The 26,667-nt window shown below is 68.5% G+C and overlaps 4 protein-coding genes across 6 annotated transcripts in view; 2 read left to right on the top strand and 2 right to left on the bottom strand.

The window, feature by feature from the left end:
* Positions 1-1,366: 1,366 nt before the first annotated feature.
* Positions 1,367-9,636, top strand: GLIS2 (GLIS family zinc finger 2). The gene is made up of 6 exons (XM_038151034.1): positions 1,367-1,428; positions 5,251-5,629; positions 6,060-6,236; positions 6,696-6,829; positions 7,383-7,501; positions 7,612-9,636. The coding sequence occupies exons 2-6, from the start codon at positions 5,267-5,269 to the stop codon at positions 8,397-8,399; spliced, it is 1,581 nt and encodes a 526-aa protein (XP_038006962.1). The 5' UTR covers positions 1,367-1,428; positions 5,251-5,266; the 3' UTR covers positions 8,400-9,636.
* Positions 9,588-12,268, bottom strand: PAM16 (presequence translocase associated motor 16). The gene is made up of 5 exons (XM_038151039.1): positions 12,194-12,268; positions 11,505-11,589; positions 10,933-11,072; positions 10,486-10,551; positions 9,588-10,334 (listed from the first exon to the last, which is right to left on the bottom strand). The coding sequence occupies exons 1-5, from the start codon at positions 12,194-12,196 to the stop codon at positions 10,248-10,250; spliced, it is 381 nt and encodes a 126-aa protein (XP_038006967.1). The 5' UTR covers positions 12,197-12,268; the 3' UTR covers positions 9,588-10,247.
* A 541-nt stretch (positions 12,269-12,809) lies between these two features.
* The window catches only part of CORO7 (coronin 7), a 35,599-nt gene continuing 21,741 nt past the window's right edge, over positions 12,810-26,667 (bottom strand). For all 3 annotated transcript variants that reach the window (XM_038151031.1, XM_038151032.1, XM_038151030.1), the window contains exons 10-28: positions 16,960-17,014; positions 16,719-16,776; positions 16,484-16,629; positions 15,967-16,062; positions 15,740-15,892; positions 15,496-15,628; positions 15,244-15,419; positions 15,061-15,169; positions 14,884-14,970; positions 14,649-14,791; positions 14,473-14,577; positions 14,263-14,348; positions 14,049-14,190; positions 13,855-13,944; positions 13,662-13,778; positions 13,445-13,580; positions 13,247-13,338; positions 13,078-13,164; positions 12,810-12,997 (exon numbers count right to left, since the gene is read on the bottom strand). In XM_038151031.1, coding sequence (XP_038006959.1) covers positions 12,992-12,997; positions 13,078-13,164; positions 13,247-13,338; positions 13,445-13,580; positions 13,662-13,778; positions 13,855-13,944; positions 14,049-14,190; positions 14,263-14,348; positions 14,473-14,577; positions 14,649-14,791; positions 14,884-14,970; positions 15,061-15,169; positions 15,244-15,419; positions 15,496-15,628; positions 15,740-15,892; positions 15,967-16,062; positions 16,484-16,629; positions 16,719-16,776; positions 16,960-17,014 — 2,017 coding nt within the window. In that variant the 3' untranslated portion in view covers positions 12,810-12,991. The remainder of the gene's footprint in view (positions 12,998-13,077; positions 13,165-13,246; positions 13,339-13,444; positions 13,581-13,661; positions 13,779-13,854; positions 13,945-14,048; positions 14,191-14,262; positions 14,349-14,472; positions 14,578-14,648; positions 14,792-14,883; positions 14,971-15,060; positions 15,170-15,243; positions 15,420-15,495; positions 15,629-15,739; positions 15,893-15,966; positions 16,063-16,483; positions 16,630-16,718; positions 16,777-16,959; positions 17,015-26,667) is intronic.
* VASN (vasorin) lies at positions 18,924-26,357 on the top strand. Its single transcript, XM_038151033.1, has 2 exons — positions 18,924-19,282; positions 23,720-26,357. Exons 1-2 carry the CDS (start codon positions 19,170-19,172, stop codon positions 25,740-25,742), a joined length of 2,136 nt encoding a protein of 711 aa, XP_038006961.1. The 5' UTR covers positions 18,924-19,169; the 3' UTR covers positions 25,743-26,357.

The following is a 26,667-nucleotide window of genomic DNA, read 5'->3' as shown; positions in this document are numbered from 1 at the left end:
AAGAAAACCCCAAACCGCGGGTGGGATGTGGTTTCAACTGGCCGCGTGAGACAATTGTGCCCCTCACTCGCGTCCCACCTTCTGTGGGGCTCTTGGGGACACGGCAGCTCCCTCTCCACCCAAAAGTCCGCATGGAACCAGAGCTTCCTCCGCGTGTGTCCCTCCCTTTCGTAGGGAGGACACCGCATCTCCCCCCGCAAAAAAACAAAACAAAACAAAAAAAACCCCAAAAAAACCAAACAACCAAACAAAAACAAAAAAAAAACAACAAAACAAAACCAAAAAACAACCAAACAAAAAACCCCAACCAAACCAAAAAAAACAAAAAACAAAACGAAAAAAAACCAAACCAAACAAACAAAAAAAAAAAAAAAAACAAACGGAAGCAAAACAACCAGGGGTGTTTTGGTGGGGTGTGACTTCAGCCACCCGCCTGGGACAGTGCTGTCCCCCACGCGTGTGTCCTCCTTTTCACAGCGGCGCTGTTGCGGACACTGCAGCTTTCCCCGCAAAAAACCCCGACCAGACAAGAAACGCGCGGAGCAATGTTGTATCGCCCCCCTCCCTGCCCCCATTTGGGGGGGGCCGTTGAGGACACCGCGGCTGCATTCCGCCCCAAAATAAAATCACGGGTGGGGTGTGCCCAGCCACCCGCGTGGGCCCCGGGGGAGGGACCCCCCCGGCGAGGCTGCAGCATCCGGGCCGGCCCCGCCACATCCTGCCGCCGGAAGGAGCCGCGGCCCCGGGACAACCCCCCCGCCGGTGACGTCATGCGGGGGCCCCCGCCAGGCGTGACGCCAGCCCCGCTCTGTGACGTCACGCGACGGGCGGGCGGCGCCGCTCCGCGGGGAGGGGGATCCCCCCCAACCCCCATTTCCCCGGTGTGACCCCCACGCTCCCTCCCGAGCCGCCCCGGTACGGGGTGGGGGCTCCGGTGGGTGCCGCCCCCCGCCCCGCCACGTCCCCGGGGGGGGTGGACAGGGACACGCGGAGGGGACACGGACGCGCGGGGGAGGGGGGTCGGCTCTGCCGCAGCGTCGGGGTGACCTTGTGCGGGGGGGTGGCGGGTCTCCCCCCTCGGGTTCCCCCCCCCCCCCGGGGCGGGGCTCGGTGCCCCCCGGTGCCCCCCGCGGGGGCGGGGAGGGGCCGCCCCCGCCCCCGCCCAGCGCCGCCCGCAGCCGGGGCCGGGCCGCTCGGTGCGGGGCGGCCATAAATCACGGCGGGCAGAGCCCCCGCCCCGCCGCCGCCCCCGGGACCGGGCAGGGGGGGCCCAGCCCCGCCGCCGCCACCCCCGCCCCCAGCCCCTGCGGATGTGGCGGAGCGGCCCGGCCGCCCCGCACCGGCCCCGGCACCGGCCCCGGGGGGCCCCGCTCCGCCGAGCCCCGCACCCCGCCCCGCTTCCCGCCCGGCGCTGAGCCCCCGCCGCAGGTACGATCGCGCTCCGGGCACCGCGGAGGGGAGGAGGACGATGAGGAGGATGCTGCCACCGCCGGGGGAGGGGGGACCCTCCGAGGAGCCCCTTCCTCGCCACCCTCGGGGGCGCGGGGGGTCCCTTGGCACCTGCAGGCCCCCCCGCCCAGGGAGCGGGTCGGGGGGGGACGCGGCCCCGCCGCACCCCCGAGGAAAATGAGGAGAGGCGGCTTCCCCGCCGCCCGGTGGGTGCCGGGGGGGGTGGCCGTCACCCGCCGTCCCCCCGCACCCCGGGCGGGTGTCCTGACCTTGGCCGTGGGGCGGGGGCTGCGGCGGGGACGTGCTGAGTGGCTCTGCCCGGTTGCGGCCACCTCCGGGGACACACCGGGAGGACACCTCTCAGTGTCCCCATGGTGCGAGAGGGGAGAAAGGGTGGCATTGGGTGGGGGGTGCAGGGCGTCCCCATCCCGGTCTCACGCTGGCGGTGCCACCGCCCGGCAGCCGCCCGTCACCCCGGTCCCCTTCGCGGGGGCCTCCCGATCCCCATCATGAGAGGTGACAGTCTCCATCGTGGGGGGTGACAATCCCACGGCCTCGTGGGGCTGAGGCGTGGGGTGGCCAAGCCCAGGCTATGCCATTGTGGGGTGTTTTGGCGACTAGGACGGTGTGACCCCCTCCCTGAGGTGCCAGCAGCGAGGACCACAAATTGTCCCCGGTGTCCCTAGGCACTGCTGCAGGCACTCGTTCCCTGCCCAGCATGGAGAAACCCTGCAGCCAGTGGACACCTCCCCTTCCCCATGCCTTTGTCACCCTGCTGTCACCGCCTCCCCCAGCCAGGGTCCCCATGTGCCCCCATCCCCACGATGCTGCCGCACCCAGGGCGCTGCTCCGCTGGGTGCCGGGGACCACCCCGCTGCTGTCCCCGCCTGCTCCAGCTGTGTCCCCAGGCAGGGGTGGCAGGGGCCCTGGCGCTGGCGGCAGGGCTGTGGGGCTGCTCCCGGGGTGGCAGGGGGCTGCTGTCAGCCCTCTGCCAGGATCCCCGAGGCTTCCACATGCCCGGGAAGGGGGAACCACGGCACCGGCCGCAGCTCGGGGACCACAGCCATGTCCGCTCCTGGGGACACCTTTGGCAGCTGCCGCGAGCCCGACTGGCGTGGGGTGACGGGTGCTGGAGGGCCACAGTGACAAGATGGAGCTACCGGCAGGATGTGACCCCCCCCCCGCCCCCCCGCCCCCAAACCGGTCAGGCACCGGTGGGCTCCTGCGAGGAGTGGCTGTGGCAGTGCCAGCACCATCTGCAGTGGGACAAGCAGCGATGGCGGGTCCCACGGGCGCCCGTGTCCTGCCAGCAGCCGCGGGGACAATGACCCGCATCCTGCCAACCCGCCCACGCTGCCCTGGCACGGGGGGCTCCGGGGGCTGCCCCTCGTCGCGGCGGTGCCCGCCTGCCGCTGCCAATTGCCACGGCGGCGGAGACCGAGCCCTGCCTGCAGCACTGGCATCGCTCCCACTCCCCGAGCCCCGGGGTCACCATCCCCCGGCAGTGGCGCGGACATCCCGCACCGCCGCCATCCCCGAGCCCACCGCGCCGCGGGAGCCGCTGCCCGCGGCCCCTCTGTGCTATTCCTGGCGGGTTTGGGGCTGGAGGGGGGATACACGACACCCCGGCAATGCCGGCAGCCTGGAGACCTGGCACCCCGCCGGCTGCACCGGGGTCACCCCGGGTCCCCCAGCCGTGCCGGCGGCCGGGCAGTGTGGGGGGCCCAGGGGACCCCAGCCTGGCCGCTGGAGATGGGGAGGGCTCCCCCGCACCCAGGCTCCATCCTAGCGGCCCCCACCCGGACTGGGAAGCCCCTGGGCCCAGCCCCGCGACGGACTGGTTTGAACTGGTGTGGCGGGGGGGAAGCTGGGCTGGGGCTGGGCTGGCAGCGCCTGGCGCGGGCAGGAGAGGCCGTGGGGGGAGAGCGGGCAGGGGCAGGCAGGAGCGGGCAGGGGCCTCGCGCGGGGGCCGCAGGTGCTGGGGCGTCCGGCCAAGCCACCGCAGGGCTCGTCCCCGTCCCCATCCCGGCGGGGCCCCCGCGGCGCCCCGTTTCCCGAGGCCGCGTGGTTTGGCAGCCTCCTGCTCGCCCGCCCGCGGCCGCGCTGGGAGCCCTGGCGTCAGCGGCTGGAGGCCCCTTTCCCACCCGTCCCGCCCGGGGATGGCTGCGGTCCCCACCCAGCACCGCTCGCTCCGGGACCCCCCAACCTCCCAACCCTGAGGACGTGAGGACGCGACCGTCGTGGTGGGACCAGCGGTGACGCCTTGCCTGGCCTCACTGCGGGACCACCGTCGCCGGGGGGCTGCCAGACCCCCGTCCCACTCCCTGGGCTGGGGGGTCCTGCTGTGCCACCCCGGCTGCGGGGTCCTGCCCCGGGGTCCGTCTGTCCCCGAGCTGTGCCACCGGGCTGTGGGGCGCAGGGGGGTTGCTGGAGCCCGAGAACCGCGGTGGGGCTCAGGGTGGGGACAGCCCGTGGGCACGCCCCGCAGTGGGGCGCAGGGCGAGGCCCCCCCAGAGGGGAAGGGCCCCACTGCGGGCAGGCCGGGAACGCTCAGTGAGAGTCCCTGACCCGGGAGACGGGACGCTGAGATGGGGCAGCCTCCGGAGCGGCGGGAGGAGGTGGATGCTCAGGCGAGGACCCCCCCCACCGAAGAGGAGGGACCCGCCTATGGGGCTGACCCCCCGGCCGCGGGAGGCTCGGGGTGATGAGATGCTGTGGGGCGGCTCCTCCCACCCTGGGAGCCTGGGACAGGAGCCCCCCCTGGGGCCGGCCCCTCGGCCAGCACAGGGGTGCAGGCGGGGGGTCCCCCGCCCCGCCGCCCGGGCCCCACGCCCCCCCGCGGCTCCTCCGCATTCCTCAGCGTCTGAGCCGGGCTGGACCCCCGCCAGCGCGGGGGGCCCCTCCGGCGGGGCAGGGCCGGGGACGGGCCCCCCGGGGCGGGGTGGGGATGGAGGGGCCCCCCCGCTGCCACGTGTGCTGGGTGCGCCGTGCCCCCCGACACGGCCCCTCGGCCGCCCCCCACCCTGCCCTGGGCGATGCGGGTGGCCGCGGGGGCACAGCCGGGGGACGGCATCGGCTCTGGCTCGGGCGCTCACCGCTGCACCGAGCTGCCCGTTCTCAGCTGCCCGCCAGATGTGCGGCGGCCGAGCCACGAGGGTGGCATTGTGTTGTGCCATTCCATGCCGTTCCGTGCCACGCCGTGCGGCCGGCAGCCTCTGCTCGGCCCCGGCAGCAGCGGCGTTGGCCGGCGGGGAAGGGGCCCCGGCGGGGGAGGAAGCTCTGCCGCCTCCGGGGCTGGGGCCAGCGGGCTCGGCCGCCCGGGTCACCGCCGGGCTGGTGGCCGCCACCGCCCTCCTCTGCCGCTGGGAAAGGCCTCGCTGGGGCAGGCCCGCGGGGACTGACGGACGGACGGATGGACGGATGGATGGATGAACGGATGGTGGGGGGGGGGGGGGGGTGGAATGGGGACACCACAGCTCTAGCTCCGCGAGTGCCCGGGGGATTTGGCAATCCCCGGCAAGGTTTGGTCACGGGCCAAGGGGCTGTGCCGGCGACACGGAGAGGACACACCGGGGACACCGAAGGGCCGGGGTGGGGGGGCCCGGTGCCGTGCCCTGCCCTTTGCCCGCTGCGGGAGGGGGCCGCGGCAGGGTGGCCGGAAGGGACGGCACGGTCTCCGTGCCAGCACCGTGTCCTCCGGCCCGGAGCAGAGCGGGCAGTGCCATGGGGCCGGGCTGGGGCGATGCTCTGGGTGGCACTGGCGTCCCCGGCCCCGCGGTGACCCCTGGGCGTCCCCCGCAGAGCCCACCCCGACACCATGCATTCCCTGGAGGAGCCCCTGGACCTCAAGCTGAGCATCTCCAAGCTGCGAGCTGCCCGCGAGAAGCGGGGCCCCACCGGCCCCCGACCCCGCGCTCCCCAGCGCCCGGACACCCCGCCGGCCGGGGATGGCCGAGGGGGCAGCCGGGGGGGTCGCCGGACCGTGCCAGCCTCGCCGTCGCCCGGGCTCCTGGGACACTCCAGGCTGGTGGAGCCGCGGGATGGACGCTTCCCGGCCGCCGTGCCGGTGGTGGACCTCAGCCTCTCGCCCCGCTCCGGGGGGGAGTCTCCGGCTGGCAGCGCCTCGCTGTCCCCTGAGCGCCAGGGCAGCGGGGACCTGCCCGGCCCCCTCACCCCACACGTAAGTACGGCCGTGGCCCCCCCCGAGGCGTCCCCAGCTGTGGGGACTGTGCCCGGACGGCGCTCCCGACCTCGGCAGCGTGCCCGGTGCTGCCGGTGTACACACAGCCCGGGGTCAATGTCCTGCCTGGCCCCCCCGGGCCCCGACCCCGGAGGTATCCCCGGGGTGGCTCCTGGGAGGTCTTTGGGGTGTCTCTTGGGGTCTCTGGGGGGGGTTGGGGGTCCCTGGGGAGGGGGGTGGCAGATCGAGGGGTTTTCTGGGGAGCATGGGGGGATCTCAGGGAAGGGATCCCTGGGAGGGGTCTCTGCGAGGTTGTGGGGTTCCTGGGGGGCTGGGAAGAATCTCTTAAAGGGCTCGGGGGGTGTCTCTGGGGGTCTCCATCCAGCTTGACCCTGTCCCCCACTGCTCCTCCATCCGGACTCTGCTCCAGGATTTCCAGTCCCTGCGCTACATCGATGGCCTCCCCAGCTCCTTCCAGTTCTTCCTGCCGCTGGGGGCTGGGGGGGCCCTGCACCTGCCCCCCGCCGCCTTCCTGCCCCCCAGCAAGGAGAAGCGGCTCCCCCCCGAGCTGCCCCTGCCCAAGCAGCTCGTCTGCCGCTGGTCCAAGGTCAGCAGGGAGGGCTGGGGGCCCTGGGGGGTTATGCTGGGGGTGCGTGGGAGCTTTGAGGGGGTGGAGGTGGTGATGTGGGAGACCACATGGGCACTGCAAGGATGGGAGGCACGCAGGGGAATTTTGGGGCTGGGGAGAGGACATGGGGCTGTGAGGCCATGGCAGAGCTCTTTGGGGCTGTGGGCAAGTTTTGGGGCTGGGAGGCCAAGCAGGGACAGTGGGGCTGGAAAGGTGGTGATGGGGAGGTGGGTGCCGTGCAGACATGCTGGGGGATGATACAGGGCTGGGGGTCGTGAAAAGGGCCTTTTCCATTTCCCCAAATGCTGGTGCTGCTGCACACAGGGCGCAGGTGTGAGCTGGGATGGGGTGGGGGCCTGGTGCTGGCCATGATGGGGGGACTGGCCCCCCTGGTGCCCACCCTGCTGGGCTCCCTCACCCCCAGCCTCCTGCCCACAGTGCAACCAGTTCTTCGACCTCCTGCAAGACCTGGTGGACCACGTCAACGACTTCCACGTCAAACCCGAGAAGGACGCGGGGTACTGCTGCCACTGGGAGGGCTGTGCCCGCCATGGCAGGGGCTTCAATGCCAGGTGGGCATGGGGGGGCTCCAGGGGATCTCTGGGGTCTCTGGGGGGCTGCTGAGGGGAGGCAGGAGCCCAGCACTGGGGTTTTGCAGGGGAAGATTCCACCTGTCCCTCCCTCTTAATGCAGGGTGCGAGGTCCTGGGAGGGCTGGGTGACTGTGTCCCTGGATGTCCCTGTTCTCCCACCCCATAGCCAAGGCACAGGGACAAGGACTTGCCCTGGAAGGCAGGGCTGACTCTCTCCCTAGCATTCCCTCCCCAGTGCTTCCACAGGCATTCCACAGGTGATAGGACAAGGGTGAACAGTTTTAAACTAAAAGAGGAGAGATTTAGATGGGATATTGGGAAGGAATTGTTCCCTGTGAGGGTGGGCAGGCCCTGGCACAGGGGGCCCAGAGCAGCTGGGGCTGCCCCTGGATCCCTGGCAGTGTCCAAGGCCAGGCTGGACAGCGCCTGGGGTAGTGGAAGGTGTCCCTGCCCATGGCAGGGGGTTTGAATTATGCACGATTTAAGGTGTTCCCAAACCATTCCATGATTCTGTGATTGCTTCATCCCGGCAGGTACAAGATGCTGATCCACATCCGGACGCACACCAACGAGAAGCCGCATCGCTGTCCCACCTGCAACAAGAGCTTCTCCCGCCTGGAGAACCTGAAAATCCACAACCGCTCGCACACAGGTCAGCACAGCAGCGCCCGCACTGCGCTCGCTGGGGCAGCAGGGGGCTCGAGGGGACGCGGGGGACACGGCAGGGCTGGTGCCCCCGGCAGACCCGGTGCTGTCCCACAGGTGAGAAGCCCTACATCTGCCCCTACGAAGGCTGCAACAAGCGTTACTCCAACTCCAGCGACCGCTTCAAGCACACCCGCACGCACTACGTGGAGAAGCCCTACTCCTGCAAGATGCCGGGCTGCCACAAGCGCTACACCGACCCCAGCTCTCTCCGCAAGCACATCAAAGCCCACGGCCATTTTGTGTCCCCCGAGCACCCGGAGATGCTCAAGGTCCACCCGCCTCCCAAAACGCCCCTGGGCTCGGCGGAGGTGCCCTACGTTAACGGGGCGCAGCTCGTCATCCCCAACCCCGCCGCCCTCTTCGCTCCGCCGGGGCTGCCGGCGCTGCCCATCCCTTTGGCACCGGCGCCGCTCGACCTCAGCGCCCTGGGCTGCGGGGCTGCGGGCGCGCTGCCCGCTCTGCCCGGCCCCGTCCTGCCCCTCAACGGCGGCCCCCTGAACTTGGCCAAGAGCCCGCTGCTGCCCTCGCCCTTCGCGGCGGGGCTGGGGCTGCCCGTCATGTCGCTGCTGGCCGGCGGGGCCAAGGCCGAGGGGGAAAAGGGCAGCGGGGCTGAGGGGCGGCCGCCCAAGGCGGGCAAGGGGCTGGAGAGCCGGAAGGAGAGGGGCGAAAGGACGGAGCCGGGGCGGCCGCGGGTGCCCCCCGAGAGCCTGGCGCTGCTGCCGGGGGCCGTGCTCGACCTCTCGGCCGGTGTCAGCTCGGGGGGCAGCCCCGAGGCGCTGCCCCCCGGCTGGGTGCTCATCCCCCCCGGCTCCCTGCTGCTCAAACCCGCCGCCGTCAACTGAGGGGCCCGACGATGCCCGGGGCCGGCCGCCGGCCCCGTGGGCAGATCCCGCTCCCGGCTGGGGACGGGGGACACGGCCTCCTCCTCCCCCTGCAGCCCCGGCGGGGCCTCGCTCGTGCTTTTACCCGTCACGAAAGAAGAACGGACTCTTCTGAGAAAAGCAATAATCCCTCGGCGGCCGGAGCCGGCTGCGACCCCGTGCTGGGGGCAGGTGGGGCACGGGGGGTCCCCCTGCCCCCTCTCTCCCCCCCGGCCCTGGGCAGCCGGACGCGCCGCTATTTATTTCTCGACCAGCCCCCCCGCTCCGACAGGGTCCCGCTTGGGCTCTCCCGCTTCCGCTGACTCGGCGTCTCCCTGCCCGAAGCCTCGGTGCTGCTCTGGGGGGCTGCAGCCCCCGGGCTCCTGCCGCACGGACAGCGGGGTGACAGCCGGGGCACCGGCCGCCCCGCGGCCCCGAGCTGTACCGGCCGTGCCATCCCACCCCGCACGGCCGCGGGCAGTGCCGCAGCCACGGCAGCCCGTGCCGGGCCCAGCTGGCTGGGCACTCGCCGGCCCGGCGCCCGCCCGCCTCCTCCGCCTCCCTCGCCACGGCCGCCCCCGCCCCGCCGCCCCCCGGCCCTCCCGTGACAAGGCACACGGCCGCGTGTGCCGCTCGCCGGGCACTGTCCCCTCTAGCTACGTTCATGCCTAGCCACGCACCGCGAGCGCATGCGGGCAGCGGCTGCCGGGCACCCGCTCCTCGGGATGCGGCGGCGGGATGCTCCCGGGGGAGCCCCGGCCGCGGGACAGCGCGCCCGGCCTCAGCGCGGAGCCCCCCGGGGGTCACACGCGTCCCGCTCGCTCCGAGCCGCGGGGGTCTCCCCAGTCGGCCCCGGTGCTGAAGGAGCCCCGCGTGCCCCGCAGGGAGCCGGTCTCCCTGCCCTCACCGGCGGCCGCCCGGCGCTGCCCTAGCCCAGCATGGCTGCGGGCCCTCGACCAGGCCGCCCCGGCCGGTGAAACGTCTCCTCGCTCCTCATCGGTTTGTTGTTGCACATTCCAGGACATCAGTATTTTAACGGTCTCGAAGTGCCTTTCTATCGTAGTTTCTGGGTTGTTTTTATTTTCCTCCTGTTGGGCTCCATCGCTGTTAGCGTAGCGTGTAAGGACTGCACAAGTACGAGATAAGCTAACGACTGTAACACTATATTCGTCCAGGGGAGAGGAAGTTTATTAAGAAAACAATAAAGTGAAGTTGAAGTAAGTTCCTGTTTCAGTCCGTGGTCGTGGTGCCAACGGCAAGGAGCCCGCGCTGGGGACAGAGGGGTGCGGGGGGGTGACGGGTGTGACCCTGGGGGCACGGCTGGCCCTGCCTGACCCCCAGCCGTGTCCCCACGCTCCTGCTCAGGCGGCCTCGGCACCAGTGAAAGCCTGCCAGCATCTGTGGGGTGAGCTGCAGGTGGGGACGGCCACAGGGTGTCCCCTCACAGCCCCTCACCCCGAGCCAGCAGCCATCCACATTGGGAGACGGTAACGGCACAGCACTGCCAGGGTGTGGAGCCAGAGGTGGCCACGCACTCCATCCAAGAGCATCCAACCTCCCCACCAAAAATAGCTTCTGCAGCCAGCCCCAGCGCCATTTGAGCCCTGGCAGCCTCAGTGCCCTGGGGACACCCCTTCTTCCCCAGCTGCCTCCTCCCCCCCCCCCGGGGCAGCCCCTCGCAGGGGCCGATCCCTGCAGGGCAGTGCTGGGCAGGCAGGCCCCCGTGCCCTCCCCGGTGTGGAGCAGCCAGGCCAGGTGCTGGAGGACACGGTGTTTATTGGCTACCTATAAGTTAAGGGTGAGGGGCACGGGGGGCAGGGGCGGCAGGAGTCACGTCTCGGCTTTCCGCCCCTTCTCCTTGTCGCCCTTGGCCTGGATGCGCAGCTCCTCGTCCAGCCGCTCCTTGGCTCTCACCACCTGAGGGACGCCCAGGGATGGGGTGACACCCAGGCATGGGCTGCCCCTCCCCTCCCTGCGTCACCCACGGGTGTATGCAGGCTCTGCCTGTCCCAAAGGCCGGGCAGGGGAAGGAGGGTGCAGCCCCTGCTCCGCTCCTCCCGGCGCTCACCTTGGACTGCAGGTAGAAGGAGCCTCCCACTGATTTGTCGTTCACCTTGAACAAGTGGTCGTAGTTCTGCCGAGAGAAGCTCCGACTCAGAGGCACCTCCAGCCTTGCCATTCCCACTCCCAAACCCTGGCAGCCTCCCACTCCCCAGAGCATCGCTGAGGAGTGATCCTGGGGACACGGCTGCTCTGCCCGACACCCCTTGGGAGTCCCCATGTTCCCAGCAGGGCACCTCCAGAGATCCCACGTCCCTTCCCTGAGCAGCCCCCTGGGCAGACGCAGAGGCCAAGCCCAGAGGGCTGCTCCAGCTGGGCAGGGAATCCTCGAACTGCGATTAACTGGGCCCAGGACGGCACGGGGAACCAGCTGCCATCCCCACGCATAGCAGCGCCCTTGGAGAGGCCAGGCCCTGCCAGCACCATCCCTCCCTGGCTCCCAGGAAGCCTGTACCTTCTGGATCTCCTCAGGGTTCAGGCTGGAGACGTTGAGGATCTGCTGAGCTTCCTGGAGGCTGATGCCGATGATCCTGGAGGCGGCGGCGGACTGGGGCCTCTCGGCGCGTCCCCGCGCATCGGCTGCGGCCTGGCTCGCTGGGGACACCGGGCTGAGTCCCCCCTGCCACCCCTGCCACCCCCACCCTCAGGCAGCAAAGCCTGAGCTCTTCCAGGTGCTCAGACCCCAGTGTCCCCCTCAGTCCCCAGCCAGCCACCCTGGGGCCATCTGGACGCCGTCCCGGTGCCAGGGAGGTGGCAGGGACCAGGCGGGCACCGTTTGCTACAGGCAAGGCAGGATCACATCCCAGGGGTTATCCCACTCTGCCCCTTGGGGTGCCGGGAACTCTGGGAGCCTGGCAGCAGTGCCAGGGCCAGGACAGAGCCCTGTGACAACCTGGCAGTGTCCCCTGCAGGCCCAGCCTGGGGATGGGGAGCACTAGGTGCCCAGGGAAGGGTGGGGATGTGGAGCAGTGCCCAGCAGGGCAGCGTGGGCACACGGAACTCATGGAGCAGCGTCCCAGCTCCTACCTGCAAACTCCTGGCGCAGCGCCCGCATGAAGGCCCGTCCCACCACCTGGGCCCCCACCAGAATGATCTGTGCCAGGTACTTGGCCTGCGGGGACACCCTGCTGTCACAGCCACCACGGTTCCTTTGCCCTGTCACCTCCCCATGGGCCCTGTCACCACTCCCCATCCCCCGGGGGTCTGCTCTGACCCCATCTGACTTCTGTCACGGCCGTACCTGGCCCTGTACCCCCTTCTCTGTCCCCCACCAGGCCCTGTGATACCCTTCCTAGACCCCGTCCCCTCCCCAGGCCCTCTTCCCTCTCCCCTGTCTCTGTCTCCCATCCCATGCCTTGTCCCCTCTCTGCTGGCCCTGTGACCCTGTCCCTGCTCCCCTCTCCGCTGGCCCTGTGACCCTGTCCCTGCTCCCCTCTCCGCTGGTCCTGTGACCCTGTCCCTGCTCCCCTCTCCGCTGGTCCTGTCCTCCCTCCTCTGTCCCTGTGTCCCCTCCCCATGACTTCTTCCCCCTTCCCTGGTCCTGTGACCCTCTCCCCTGTCCCTGTCCCCTCTCCACTGGCCCTGACCCTCCCAGAACCAGCAGCTTCGTACATTCCCGAGCCCGCTGCCCAGGGACAGGCTGCCCCTGCCCGGGCCCTGTCCAGCCCCAGCCCCAGCTCCGCTCCCCGCTCCCGATGTCCCCCGTCCCCTCTCACCATGTCCCCGCCGCCGCTTCCGCCCCGGCGGTCACGTGGCCGGGGTGAGGGTCACGGCGGACACCGAGACGGCTTCGGCGCGGCCGGAGCGTCCCCTCTGCAGCCACAGCGCCCTCTGGCGGTCTGCCCGCGCCGGAGGCCCGCCGGCGGCTGGGGCGCAACTTCGCCGGCCCCGCTCCCCGTGTGCCCCCCCAACCCGGGTCCCTGTGTTGTCCCGGTGCCGGTCCCGGTGTCCCTCCAGTCCCTGTGCCATCCCGGTACCCGTCCTGTTTCCCCTCGGTGCCGGTCCCTATGTACCCCCGGTCACCGTGTTCCCCCGGTCCCCGTGTTCCCCCCTGCCGCGGTCTCTGGGTCTCCCTCGGTCCCTGTGTTAACCCGATTTCCGTGTCCCCCGGTGACGGTCCCTGTGTCCTTGTGTACCCCCCGCCCCGGTCCTCATGTCCCGCTCGGTTACCGTGTCCCCCCGCTGTCGGTCCCTGTGTCACCCCGATGCCCGTATCCCGCCGGAGCCGGTCCCTGTGTCGCCCTCGATCCACATGCCCCCTCGTTCCCTGTGTCTCCCCCACTCCCGGTCCCCGTGTCCCCCCCGGTGTCCCAGGATCACGGCAGGACTCGGTGCTGGTGCAGCGGCTTTAATAGCGGGTCCTGCCCGCGACGGGCCCTGCGCCTCCTCCACCTCTTCTTCCTCCTCCTCCTCCTCCACCTCTTCTTCTTCCTCCTCCTCCTCCTCCTCCCGGTCGCCCCGCCGGGCCCGGCGGGTGCGGGGGTCCCGGCTGCTCTGGGGGTGCCGGCTCCAGCCTAGTCCTGCGGGAGGCCGGGGGTGAGGGGCGCGGCGGGGCCGGGTGCGCCCCAGCCGGGGCCGTGTGTCCCCGTCCCGCACTCACCCACTCGTCCTCGTCCACGCCCTCGAAGGAGTCCTGCGGCAGCGGGTCGTCCCTGTTACCCAGCCGGGCCACCATGGCGCTGAGGAGCTGCGGGGAGAGAACGGGCAGAGCCGTGGGGCGCGGGGCATCACCCCCGGCCCTGGCGCAGGGTGCTCAGCCCAGAACCCACCTCCTCCTTCTTCTGCTCATCCGTCTTCTCCTCCAGGTACACGGACGCAGGGACGAACTTCCGAGCCGGGGCCTCTTTGGGGGCCTCGCTCACTGTGCGAGCGGTGTCAGCGTGGGGCGGGAGGGCTCTACCCCATTGACTAAAGCCCCCCCAGCCACCCCTGAGGGCCGGGGCTCCTCGCCCGGCCCCCGCACCCACCTGGCACCATGTCTGCGGGGCGCAGGCTGGCGCGGCGCTGCTGCCCGTCCTGCCCGTCCAGCCAGGCACCTGCACCCAGCGCCGGCTCCCACCACACGCGGGTCGGCGGGTAGAGATCGTCCTGGAAATACTCCTTCTGCGGGGGCAAGGGATGCTCAGGGGGGTGCCCTGCCTCCCGTCCCCTCCCCAAACACAGCCAGCCCCCCCTGCCACCTACCTTGACGCGTGGCACGTGGAAAGCCACGGGCTCCAGGGTGCTCTGCCCCAGGCGCAGCGCCCGGGCAAACTCCACCTCCCGCACCTCGCACGCGGTTTTGGGCAGGAAGACGAAGCCCTGGTGGGGTGGGGGTGTGAGAGGGGTCTGGCAGCACAGGGCGGGGCCAGGGACAGGCAGCACATCCCTCCTTTACCTTGTGGGGTTCATTGGAGGTGAAGCTGTTGCACTCGAGGAAGTAGGGGGGCTCGGGGGTCACTTCATAGAGGAAGACTCTGGTGTCACCCTGAGGTGTGAGACAGGGGCTGTCAGGGGACATGGAGGGTCCCTCCACACTGAGGGGTGCTGTAGGCAGGGAGCCTCACAGTTTTTTGGACGGCAGGCCCTCACCTTGCCGGTGAGGAAGACGACGCTGGTATCCTCATCGTAAAAGGGCAGGAGGGTGGAAGGGGCCACATCCAGACCAAGCACAGACAAGGGTCCTTCAGACAGGGCCTGAGCCCGGTACAGGAGGATCCTCCTCTCGCTGCGGCTGTGGGGAGGTGACAGTGAGAGCAAGCAGTGTCCTCCGGTTCCCCTGCCCTGTATGTGTCCCTTTCCTTACCTGTCAAAGCCGGACACCAGGAGGTAATCACCACCACAAACCCAAACCAGGCGCGCTCCGCGTCCCCCCTCGGGACCTGGGCCCTCCTGCATGGGGTGAAGGTCACCCTGCCTGCTCCGAGAGAGCTGGGGGTGCAGTCATGTGCCCACAGGGAGGGTTTCCTGCCCACACCCCCATCTCTCCAGCCCGTCCCCAGAGCTGGGATTGTACCTGTTGAGGCCGAGAGCTGCGCCGTGGCTCGTAGAGCCGTATCCGTCCGTCTTTGCTCACTGTTGCCAGCTTTTTCCCATCCGGGCTCCAAGCCATGCTGAAAATCTGGAGAGACAGATGTTGTGCAAATGTCCCAAAGTTGCCTCTCAGGTGTCCCTGGATTTGTCATCCCTTACCTGATCCGTGTGTCCCTGCAGGCACAAGACTTCCCGCCCGGCGCTCAGCTCCCAGATCCGCACGGTCGTGTCGTAGGAGGAGGAGACCAGCAGATCGGATGCCACGGGGTGGAAGCGGATGGAGTAAATCTTTTCCGTGTGACCTGGTGAGGTTAAGTAGAGCGTGGCTGTCCCCAGCTGTGGGTGCCACCGGGCTGTTTTGTCCCCAGTGTGGGGTGCTCAGTAGTCCCCTCACCTCGGAGAACAGCTTCAGGCTCCTGCAGGGTCTCCCGCAGCCCTCCCTCGGGGATCCGCCACAGCCGGATCTTGGCGTCCTCACCCGCTGTGCCACAAGGGATGGGCAGCGCTTAATGGGGTGATCTAGCGTGCCTGGAGCTGGGGGACTCTCTGGGCAGGGCTGGCACGCACGTACCGACAGCGAGACGCCGCGGGTCGAAGGGGTCCCAGGTGAGGTCGGCCACGGCTGTGCCGTTCTGGATGGTGGGCACGGCCACGTCGGGGACACGGCCGGGCTTGGAGAGCTGCGGGCGAGAGCCGGGGCTCAGCGGCACGGCACACGCGGCACCGTGCCGGCCTCCACACCTCCCCGGGCTACCTCGAGGACGGCGATCTGGCCGCCGGCAGAGAGCAGGGGCAGGGCCACGCGCTGCTGGTTGGCGCAGAAGCCGTCGCACTCGCCCGGCGTGGTGAGGCTGAGCCCCCGCAGGTTGGTGAGGTGCTGGTCCCGGTGCAGCACCCGGCCCTGCGCGTGCCGGAAGCGGGAGCTGGGCCCTGCAGCGGGAGAGGGCTGGGTGAGCGCCCTGAATCCCCCCGGGGGGCACCCCGAGCCGCCCCACTGCCTGCTCACCCAAAATGCTCTGCAGGGACTTCTGGCTGGGGCTGCTGGCAAAGCCACTGGAGGGGCCGGTGCTGGCTGAGAGCGAGGTGGCCGCGCTGCCTGGTGAGGCCAGTGAGGATGGTGAGGAGTAGCCACTGGCTTCCTACGGGAGAGAGAGCCCAGGCAGGGGGTGCTGGTTTGTCTTGTGGGATGAGGGCAGCAGGGACCCCAGCCCTTCAGCACTCAGTGCACTTTCCCAGCACCCCGTGCTCACACTCTGGTCGGCGTCGATGTGGCCAGTGTCGGTGTCTGTGTGGCCAGTGTCGGTGTCTGTGTGGCCGGCATTGGTGGGGCCGGTGCCAGCAATGACGGGGGATGTGAAGGTCTCCGTGGGTCTCCGTGCAGGGTGCAGGCTCACCCTCCCCACCTGCACCGAGCACAACGGTGAGCATGGGGCAGTGGTAGTGCCACCAGCAAGGACACCCCCCAGATTACACTGACCTGCTGGCTGTCCCCTGCCCACCAGCCTTGCGCATTGGTGGCTGGCAGCATCCCTGTGCAGTCAGGGAACAGATCCTCGTGGAACTCCTGGACAGACTGGGGGAGAGGGATGGTGTGAGATGGGTGTTCTCAAAATCCCACAGCTGCAGCTGGAGCACCCCTGAGCACCCCCAGACACTTCCAGCACCCAGACCCCACTACCCAGCACCCAAACTTCAGCTGCTTGAAGTGGCCAGCACCTACTGCACAACAGCACCCAGCAGGTGGCACCCAGCTGTCAGCATCCACTCTCCAGCACCCCAATCCTGCACACAGTGCCCGGCTCCCCAAACCCAGCACCCAGACTCTGCAACCCACCACCAGCATCCAGGTTTGACCTCCACTCCTGCTCTCCCCAGGCTGGGGACTGGGGTCTCACTGCAGCCAGGTCCTTTTTGTCACCCAGTGCTGGGAAGGTGTCACCCATGAGAGGACATCAGGGACTTACGAGACAGTGCCACCCACAGGGCCCCCTTACCTTGCGTGGCACCAGGTAGCTGACAGGGACGAGGGCGGTGTCAGTGAGCTGCAGGACACGGAGCACCTCACAGGCCATGACATCCAGGGCCAGGCGTGGCACGGCCGCCAGGCCCCGCGTGCTGCCCTCTGTCCGGCACTGCGTCACTGCAGGACAGGCAGGGTGGCCGTGGCGTGGGTGGCCAGGCAGCGGTGAGCCCCCCGGGGGAGATTTGGGTGGGAGGGGACTTGCTTACCCTGGGTGAGTGCCGGCTGTGTGGGGGCCACCTCGAAGCAGTAGAGGAGGTTTTCTCCCTGGAAGAGAGGTGGCAGGGACAGGGAATGAGCAGGGCTGTAGGAAGCACCCCACTGCACCCACGAGCAACCTGCTCTACTCCACTGGTGTGCACCCACGCGTACCGAGTTGCACCTCACTGGCCTCCTGCACCCTCCTGTCCCCCCAGTGCCTCCCCACACCCCCCAGCCATGGGACCTCACCTTCCCCGCCAGCACCAGCAGCCCCGTGTCGGCGTCGTACAGCGGGATGGTCACCCTGCAAGGGAAGGGAAGTGCTGAGCCAGGGGCCCCCACGGGCACAGCACCCCCATGGATGTGGGCTGGATCCTCTTCCCCCAGGGGTGCACACCCCAAACCCCATCCTGGGGAAGCGTGGGGCAGGATAAGGCCGTGCTGCAATGGGAGGGCAGCGCCGTGCCCGGGGGTACAACCCTCACCGTCCCAGCCTGGGCTGACAGCTCGGCAGAAGGATGTCGCTGCCACCTGCTTCCAGCCCCGGCTGCACAGCCGTGGGGCATCCCGCTCCCTGCCCTGCTCCCTGTGCCCGGCCACGGCACCGGGCCTCGCCCGGGGAAGCCTCCGGCCCCGCAGGGTGGCCCCGAGGCCGGCGGGGCCGGCTTGGCCAGTTCGGGGCGGCGCGTGGCACGCCCGGCTCACCGCCCGCCTGCCCCGGCACCTGTGCAGCCGCCAGCCCCGGGAGTGCCCTGCGGCCCGGCTGTGCCAGCTGGAGCGCGTCCCGGCTCCCTGTCCTGCACCCTGCCCCACACCGCAGCCAGGCTGCTCCATGGCCGGGCCGACGCTCGGTGGCGGGAGGGGACACAGGGAATACTCGGTGGCCTGAGGGGACGGTGGTGGCAGGAGCACAGAGGCACTGTGTGCCTTCCCTCGGCAGGGGTGGAGGAGGGAGCGCCGCAGGCAGAGACCAAAGGGACAATCTATTACTTTCGGTTGACGTTTCTGTGGCTGTGCCAAGGGGAGGGAGCTGCTCCCTGCCATCCCGTGCCATGAAGGATATGTGGTATGACATGGTCCTGCCCCAGGACTGTTGGCACAACCCAGGCAAACACTGCCAGGATGCCTGGGGCAGGCACCGGGGTCCCCTGCCCTGCTGTCACCACAGTGGGGCAGGTCTGGGACAAGGGCACCCCGAGTGCCTGGTTGTCCCAGCCCAACCCATGCCATCCTCACCATGCTGAACAGGGAGCATTGCTCTGCTGTCATAGGGGCATGGGACAGCCCTGCAAGGGCTTCCTGCTTTCCTCTGTCCCCTGGCACATGGTGGCAGAGCTCTGTGGACGCCAGGGGCATGGGAGGACTGCGACCCCAGGGCACTGGGGCTCATCGGTGCCAGAGCCCTTGGTTACCCTGAGCACGCTGGATACGTGGGTCCCTGAGGGTGCCAAGGACACCCAGCTCAGCCTTTATTGTTACCAGGGTTGCCAAGGGTCCCATGGGCGCTGGGGATACGAGGGAGATACCTGTACCTGGATCTAGCTCTATACCTGTGTGTACACACACCAGGGGTGCTGGGGTCCCAGGGACCCCGGCCCCAGGGATGCTGAAGGTTCTGGGGGGCCCGGAGGATTTGGAAGGTCTGGGAGCTTCCAAAGGTCCTGTGGGTCCTGGGGATCCTTGTGGGTCTGGGGAGCCCTGAGGTCACATGGAGTTCCCAAGGGGTTCCCAGAGGTTCTTATGACTCTGGAGGCTCCTGAGATCTCAATGTCCCTGTGGCTCTGGGAGGTCCTGGGGTCACGGGGTCTGGAGGTCCTTGTGGAGGCCTCTGGGATCCTTGTGACTCCCAGGTCCCAGAGGTCCTGGGAGTACTGGGGGCTGCTGTGACTCAGAGGTCCTGGGTGCCCCGATGGTCCCTGTGACTCTGAGGTCCCAGATGTCCTGGATATCCCAGGGGTCCCTGTGAATCAGAGATCCTGGATATCCCAAGGGTCCTTGTGACTCTAAGGTCCCAGAGGTCCTGGGGGTCCCTGTGACTCAGAGGTCCTAAATGTCCCAGAGCCATTGTGCCTCCGGGGTCCTGACAGCCCCTGCGACTGCAGGGTCCCAGAGGCGCTGGGTGTCCCGGGGGTCCCCATGACTGCGGGCTCCCGGAGGCGCTGGTGTTCCGGGAGTCCCCGTGACTGCGGGCTCCCGGAGGCGCTGGTGTCCCGGGGGTCCCTGTGATTGCGGGCTCCCGGAGGCGCAGGTGTCCCGGGGGTCCGTGTGACCGCGGGCTCCCGGAGGCGCTGGTGTCCCCGCGGCTCGGGGGCTCCCGGGTGTCCCCGCGGTGCCGCCCCCGTCGGGCCCCAGGTGAGCGGGGGCGGGGCCTCCGTGGCGGCCGTGCCCCGCCCCACCCCCTCCGCGCTCTCGGCCAATGGGCGCCGGGCGGGATGGCAGGCCCCGCCCCCGCGATTTAAATGCCGCCCCCCGCGCCCGCCGCCGCCAGAGAGGGGAGCGCTCGCCCGGCCGCCGCCGCGCTGCCGCCATGGACTGACCGCCCGCCCCGCACGGCCCCGCACCACCCGCCACGGTGAGTCCCGCGGCCGCCACACCGCCCGACGCTCCACACGGCCACCGGGGCTCTGTGGGGCGGCAGCCCACGGGCGGGAAGGGGCTCTGCCGGGCATCCGCGGGCTCGGGGGGCGGTGGGCCCCGGGGGCCTGGTGGGCCCGGGCCGGGCCGTGGGACACCCGGTGTGGCCTGGGCACCCAGAGTGACAGGGTGCCACTGGGGCCTCGGCTGAGGGTCGGCATGCCCTGCTCCCTGCGAGGCCTCAGCTGAGCCAGGGGCATCCGGCTGGCCCCTGCCTCGGCCGATGGTAGGGCCTCGGCTGGGCTCGGGCGGTGGCACTGCAGTGGGCTGGGACAGGGATTCGCGGAGGGCTCTCGCTTCCCTGTCCCTGCCTGTGCCTGTTTTGCCACGGGATGCGCTGGGGTCTGGCCTGGGAACTTGGTCTGGTGCTGCATCCATTGCAGGCAAGGGGAGGGATGTATTTGAGGCTGACATGGAGCACGGCTCCATCCGGCATGGCTGAGTGGCAGTGAAGCGCTCCAGACCCACATGGGACTGGCACGGTTTTAGGCCCATCCCATGCTTGCTCTGTCCCGGCAGATGTGACGGCTGGGCTCTCCTGCTGGGGTCAGGCAGAGGTGGGAGCTGCTGGCAGCAGTGTCCACCACCACCCTCCTCAGTGGAGGGCTTGGCTGGGGTGGGGTTTGGCTGCCCTTGTTCTGCTTGTCCTCAGGGGCTGCTGTCCTGGGTCACTGACCTGCTGTGGGGCCGAGCAGTTCCCCACGCGGTGCTGACAAGGGTTTCCCTCTGGCTGGCACAGAGGGATGGGTGCCAGCAGGGCCACCCGCCAGCCTGGCAGCGGGAGGCAGGGATACCCCACCACTTCTCCTGCCGCCAGCTCCCCGTGCACTTCATTGTCACCTGGTATGAGTTCAGAGGGTGCTGGTGCCTGTCACCCTGTTTGGGTGTCACCTCTTTGGGCCACCGTGGGGTAAATGTCCCTTTCCACGCCTGGCTCCCTCCCAGGCTGGCAACAGCCACAGGAGTCAACACATGCCAGCAGAGATGTCCAGTTCTGAGACTCTTCCCAACCAACCCCCCCAGTGATGTTCCCCCACACACCTACCCTTGCCAGCGTGCCCCACGCCCACGGGTCTCGCTGCTGGGGCTGGGGCGGCCGGACTGCCCTGACCCAGCTGTGCCGCTGCCCACACGGCGCTGGGCAGTGCCGCCATCAGGGATGACACTAATTACTGTTTTCCCCGCGCCACGCCGGGGCCGGCCGGGTGGCCCTGACGCAAGCGCCGCCTGCCCGGCTGGCTCTGCCGGCGGGACGCGGCACGAGGAAGCGCTCGGGGACAGCCGCGGCCGCCCCATCACTCCGGAGGAATCTGCCCGTGCCGCCCGGGCCACGCGTGGCACCATCGCCGGCCTCCTCCCACCCTCCGCCGGCGTTCCGGCTCCTCCCGGGGCGGTTTGGCTGCCGGCAAAGCGGCTCTGCTGGTTTTTCTCCTTGCCGGCACCTGAGATGGGGAGCGCGGCCGGGTCAAAGGGGCAGGAGCGGGATGGAGGGGCTGGCGAGTGCTCCGGGGAATGCAATAACCAGGCCTGCATTCCTGCGGGGCTGCTGCGGAAACTTTAATTAAATAGGGAGGGGAGCGGGAGGAGGTGGGAGCTGCGGCGGCGCAGGGTGGGTTGAAGGGGAGGAGGATTAAGGGCTTAATCCTGCACATCCCCCCGGCTGGCTCGGGGGAGGGGGCACGTGCTGACATCGGCTTGTTTTGAGGGGTGTAAGGCAGGGGAGCAGCGTCTGCATCCCGCCTGGCAGAGGCACTGTGTCCCTCCCTGTCACCGCACGCTGCAGGGCCCCCGTCCTTCCTGCTCTGGTGCCACCGGCCGAGGTGGCAGCCCAGGGGCCAGCAACAACGCTGGCTTTGTTTGTCTGCGCTTGCCGGTGCGGGAAGGAACATCCCGGCTGTGCCTGCTTCCCTGAGGTCCCTAAGCAGAGGGGAAAGGCAGGGACTCTGCAGCTCCTCCAGCCTGTCCTGCACAGGTGTCACCCTGCAGCGCAAGGACGTCGGCCTCGTCCTTAAAAACAGGAGGCGGGTGCAAAGCAGGGCATCCCCTGCCGAGTGCCAGCCCTGGGCGGGCGCAGGGTGGCCCAGCCCGGGGGGCTGCAGGCGGGGAAGGGGGGTGACACGGCACTCCCACCCCAGCAGGCTGGCAGGGAAAGGCTGAGCCGGGACTGGGGGAATCTGAGCCCAGATCCTCCCCGCAGCCGGAAAATATGAATAATTCGGCAAATATCTGCGGTGCAGGCGCGGGGGAGCCCAGCCAAGGCAGCAGCAGGCCGCTGGCAGGGCGGCCCCAACACCTCCAGCAGAAACGGGGCCCCCTCTCCGCCTTTGGGGACCCTGCCAGGACCTGGGGAGGCTGTTCCCCTGCCCCCCGTTTCTGGGGCTCTCCTGGGCCGGGGTAACTCCTCTCCGCCTCGGAGCAGCATCGTGCCGGGAGGCGGGGCGCGGACGGGATGCTGGCGTGTGCCGGCGGAGCGGGCGATGCCGAGGGGCGGTGGCGGAGGCTGCGGGGCCGTGCCAGCCTGCCCGGTGCTCGTGGCCAGGCGCGGATGCGCGGCCGTGGCCGGGCTGGCCGAACCTGCCCGGAGCGGGGAGCCTGGCAGACGGGGAGGAAATGCCAGCGTAATTAAAGGGACGAGAGAGACTTGGAGTCAGCAGCTGGTTGCAGCAAGGGACACGTCAGCGAAACCCGACCCTGGCATTGCAAAACCAGCCCCGGCCTCGCCAGCATCCCGCAGGCCTGGCCCCGCTCCGGCGCTGCCCACCCGGGCGGGCTGGCACGGCCGTGGCACCGCTGGCATGCCAGCACCCTGCGTCCAGGGCTCTCCCACCAGCCAGCATGCTCTGAATGCTGGAGCCACCTCGAGGGGTGCTGGGTCTGCCTCCAGCCCCAAACAGCTCTTCACAGGGTCCCCATGTTGTGTCTTTAACTCTGCTGGCAGCCTGACTGTGATGGGGGGTACAGGGGCACCCGACAGTCCTGAGGGGGCTGGGGGCTGAGCTGGGCTTGCTGGGGAGGGGACGTAGTGATGGTGACCCCTGGGTGACAGTGACCTCTTGGATGTGGCACAGCTCCTCCCCAGTGTCAGGGGCTGACGGCACAGGTCATGTCAGGGCAGGGCCGGCCAGGCCAAGTGACTCAGGCGGTTGTGGTGACCCTGCCCAGCCGTGGGCTCACCCCACCCTGGGGGGGACCGCTCAGGAAGAGGCGAGGACAGAGCTGGCCGCGGTGTTAACCCTGTCCACCCCCCGGCAGGGGGACACGAGGACACAGCACGGCTCCAGACCCTCCTGGCGCAGGATGTGTTGTCCCTGCACTACTGACGGGGCCGGGCAGGCGGCACGTGCTGCTGTGTGACCTGCAGCCCCCCACACACAGCGGGGGCCCCTTGTGAAACACAGGGGGTTGTTTTCCTGGAGCTCCGACAGCTCTGAGCAGGGGGGAGGTGGCAACAGATGGGGCTGGGGAAGGGTTCGCCTCTTCCTCGCCCAGGGATCCCACTCTGCCACCTCCCCCTGACCCTGAGATGGAGTGGCAAGAGATTGTGAGTCTCTGGCCCAGCCTAGTGTCATTAGAGGGGCTGAGAGAGGAGCCCTTTGGAACACAGACAGTGTTTGTGGCCAAGGCACATTGGGGAGCTGGGGTTGGGGTGGTTACAGCCTTGGTCACCCCAGAACCTCCCCCATCCATCCCTGCTGACCCCAGTCCTCAAGGGACAGGGACACAACCCTCGGTGCTGAGTCCCTGGAGTTTAACAGTGAGGGGAACAGCAAGGTGACCTGTGGGGACAGGGGCTTGGTGCGGGTGAATATGAGCCCCTGGACTCTGTGGGGACACAAATGGCTCCTCCAGTCCCACACTGTGTGGCCCAGGACACCTCTGGGTGCTCCTGTCCCCAAGAGGGGCTGCTGTTGCTGGTGATCCGGGCAGGAGCAGCCCCTGACGGTGCAGCTGCTGCGACGGCGGCACAAGCAAAGGGTTAAGCTGAGCTCTACGCAGGGGAGGCCGGCCAGGCTCCCACCCCTTCCCGGTGCTCTGATTCTCCACATCCCCTGTGTTTGATTTGCACCCTGCTGAGCAGCTAGAGAGGTTGGGGCCCTTGTGAGTACTGGGAAAGGTCTTGGTGCTCCACCGAAGACAGCCCCCATACCAGTGGGACGTGTCTCTTGGTAGAGCCTGGGGTGTGCAGAGGTACCACATCCCCAGATCCTGGGGGTCTGGGGGAGGGGAGAACATGGAGCTGGAGTGCGAAGCCCCTGTGCTGGTGGGCAGCCCTGGAGGCAGAGCGGGGTTCAGAGGTGCCCCACAGCCCTGCCAGCCCTGGGTACCCCCCAGCAGGGCCCATCCCCTAACCCTGGCTGCACTTGTCTCTCTGCAGAGCTGACACCATGAACCAGCTGATTCTTTGCACACTGCTCCTCTTGGCCCGTGGGCAGCTGGCCAGGGCATGTCCTGCAGGCTGCCAGTGCCATGACCCCAAGACCATCCTGTGTGCAGCCAGGCGGGGCCAGACGGTGCCCCGGGGGCTGCCCCCCAGCACCCTCTCCCTCTACGTCTTTGAGAACGGCATCACAACGCTCAGTGAGGACAGCTTTGCGGGGCTGCCTGCCCTCCAGCTCCTGGACCTCTCGCAAAACAAGATCACCAGCATCCAGAGAAACATCTTCCAGCCCCTGACAGAGCTCGTCAACTTGGACCTGTCCTCCAACCAGCTGCAGGAGATCACCAATGAGACCTTCCATGGGCTGCGGCTGCTGGAACGGCTCTACCTGCAGAGGAACAGGATCCAGCACATCCATGCTGCTGCCTTTGACACGCTGGAGAATCTGCTGGAGCTAAAGCTGCAGAACAACCAGCTCAGGGCTGTGCCCCCCCTCGACCTGCCCAACCTCCTGCTGCTGGACATCAGCTGGAACAAGATCCCTGCCATTGCACCAGGGGCTTTCCATGCCGTCAGCATTGAGTCCCTGAAGATTGCAGGGCTGGGCCTGACAAGCTTAAATGAGGAGCTCTTCCAGGTCCAAAACAACCTCCACGAGCTGGACATCTCTGACAACCTGCTGGAGCGTGTCCCGGCCGTGCTGCGGCGGCTGGGCAGCCTCACCAGGCTCAGCCTGGCCGGCAATGCCCGCATCTCCCAGCTGCCAGCTGAGGACTTCCAGAGCCTCCACAACCTCCAGGAGCTGGACATCAGCAACCTCAACATCAACACCATCCCTCGGGATTTCTCTGGCTTCTTCCCCAGGCTGCGGGCCGTGACGGCTGCCGGCAACCCCTTCAACTGTATCTGCCAGATGAGCTGGCTGGTGCAGTGGGTGAACACCAGTGGTGTGGTCCTGCGGCGCCCCGAGGAGACGCGCTGCCACTTCCCCCCCAAAAACTCCGGCAAGCTCCTCCACCACCTGCAATACACTGACTTTGGCTGCCCCACCACCACCCCCACGCCCACCACGCCCCGCACCACCACGCTGCCACCGCCTGCGCCGCAGCCCAGCACCCACCGCCCGCCGCCGCCCCCCAGCACCGCTGCACCCACGCTGAGGCCCAGGGAGCCCCAGGGCAGCTCCACCTTGGTGCCCTTCAGCGGCACCCCGGCTCCCACCAGCCCCCCAGCGCCCATCTGTCCCCCCCGCACGTGTCTGAACGGCGGCACCTGCCACCTGGGTGCCCAGAACCTCCTGGAGTGCCTGTGCCCCGCGGGCTTCGCTGGCGCCTACTGCGAGGTGGAGGCGAGGGGAACGACGGCGGCCCCGGGCACTCCAGCCCTGCCACCTGCACAGCGGGTCAGCATCGCCCAGGTGGGCAGCACCTCTCTCAAAGTGGACCTGCACAACTACATCCAGTCCAAGGCGCAGCTGAAGGGCATCCGCCTGAGCTACCGGAACCTGTCGGGGCCGGACAAGCGGGCGGTGATGCTGCGCTTGCCGGCCTCGCTCTCCGAGTACACGGTGCGGGCGCTGAAACCCAACTGCACCTACCGCGTCTGCATCGGGGCACTGGGGGAGGTCCCCAAGGAGGAGCACTGCGCCGAGGCACACACCCTGCCCCTCAGCCTGCAGCAGCACTCCCCCGTCACCCAGAGCCAGGACCCCAACCTCGCCCTGATCCTCGTCCCTGCGCTGGCTGCCATGCTGCTGTTGCTGGTGGTGGTCACCGCCGCCATGTACTACTGCCGGCACCGCCGCGCCAAGGCACACGCCAGCGGCGCTGGGGCGGACGCCGGCCCGCTGGAGCTGGAAGGGGTGAAAGCCTGCCTGGAAAATGGGGATTTGAGCAGCCACGGCTGCAAGGTGCCAGAGGCAGCAATGCTTTCTGGCGGCTCTGAGTGCGAGGTGCCGCTCATGCAGTCGCACTACCCCAGCAACAACAACACCCCGGGGCTCAAACCCTCCTACTTCTGAACCCACAGGGCTTCCAGAGCCTTGGACACAGGAGGGCTGAGCTCCAGTGGCAGCACCTGGCCATGTCCCTCTGGGATACAGATTACCAAGGAGCTGACTGAACTGAGGCAGAAACCCCCCCATTCCACAACGTGCAATTTCCGAGAGGCTGCCATGCTTCGGGAGGAGACACGAATTTTACTGCTCTGTGCCTTGATTTCTGTGACTCTACCTAAAACGTGGGTAGCGGAAGAGAAGGGGGGGGGGGTTAATTTGGGGGTTGGGGGGCTTTTTTTAGCTCCTGCTAAAGAGAAAGCTGCTGTGACTGGGCTGAGGGACGCCCACGTGCTGGTAACAAGGGTCCTTCAGTGGAGCACGGCCCGTGACTCGACTCCCTGGAAGCTGATGTGAGCAGTACGGCCCGGCCGAGGTGCTGGGACCCTCGGGACCCCCGGGCCAAAGGAAGTGCCGAGCAGGCAAACCGGGAATTGAAGCTTTAAGAACTCAGAGAGAATATTTATACACCGTTATTTCCCATTTCTTCTGGGAAAACTTTTTTTAGTACAGGTTTGTGTACATCTCTTTTGTAAGTCAGATCAGAAGGGTGTCTTTTTGTAAAAAAAAAAAAAAAAAAAAGCCAAATCAATTAAAATAACAACAACGAAAAGTTCTGTGCAGCCTACCTCGGCAGGCACTGCCCGTCACAGGCAGGGGTGTGGGCAGCGTGGCGTGTCCCCTGTAGAGGAGCGGGAAGGTCAGCCGTGTCCTCCCGTTGTTGTTGGCGAGCACCGGGATGAGTCAGGGCAAGGGAGGGGGGAGTTTTCCCGACTCTGGGCGTTTTTACCCCTAGGGCGCTGCCCCCCACCTCGGGCGCTGAGGAGGTGTTCCCGAAACAGAGGCCACGGGGTTCAAATCGGCCCCTGCCCTGCGCATCATGCAGCCTTAC

The sequence above is a fragment of the Motacilla alba genome, chromosome 14 (genome assembly GCF_015832195.1).
Source record: "Motacilla alba alba isolate MOTALB_02 chromosome 14, Motacilla_alba_V1.0_pri, whole genome shotgun sequence".
In the NCBI taxonomy this organism is placed as follows: domain Eukaryota; kingdom Metazoa; phylum Chordata; class Aves; order Passeriformes; family Motacillidae; genus Motacilla; species Motacilla alba.
The sequence above is the reverse complement of the archived record's forward strand: the minus strand, read 5'-3'. Positions and strand labels throughout refer to the sequence as shown.

Coding starts and splice junctions, on each gene's coding strand:
- GLIS2 (XM_038151034.1), top strand. CDS start 5,267: ATGCATTCCCTGGAGGAGCCCCTGGACCTCAAGCTGAGCATCTCCAAG. Junction 6,237..6,695: donor TCGTCTGCCGCTGGTCCAAG/GTCAGCAGGGAG, acceptor TCCTGCCCACAG/TGCAACCAGTTCTTCGACCT. Junction 7,502..7,611: donor CCACAACCGCTCGCACACAG/GTCAGCACAGCA, acceptor GCTGTCCCACAG/GTGAGAAGCCCTACATCTGC.
- PAM16 (XM_038151039.1), bottom strand. Junction 11,073..11,504: donor GCTGCGCCAGGAGTTTGCAG/GTAGGAGCTGGG, acceptor CGGTGTCCCCAG/CGAGCCAGGCCGCAGCCGAT. Junction 10,335..10,485: donor CCTTCTACCTGCAGTCCAAG/GTGAGCGCCGGG, acceptor GGCGTCCCTCAG/GTGGTGAGAGCCAAGGAGCG.
- VASN (XM_038151033.1), top strand. CDS start 19,170: ATGCCGCCCCCCGCGCCCGCCGCCGCCAGAGAGGGGAGCGCTCGCCCG. Junction 19,283..23,719: donor GCCCCGCACCACCCGCCACG/GTGAGTCCCGCG, acceptor GTCTCTCTGCAG/AGCTGACACCATGAACCAGC.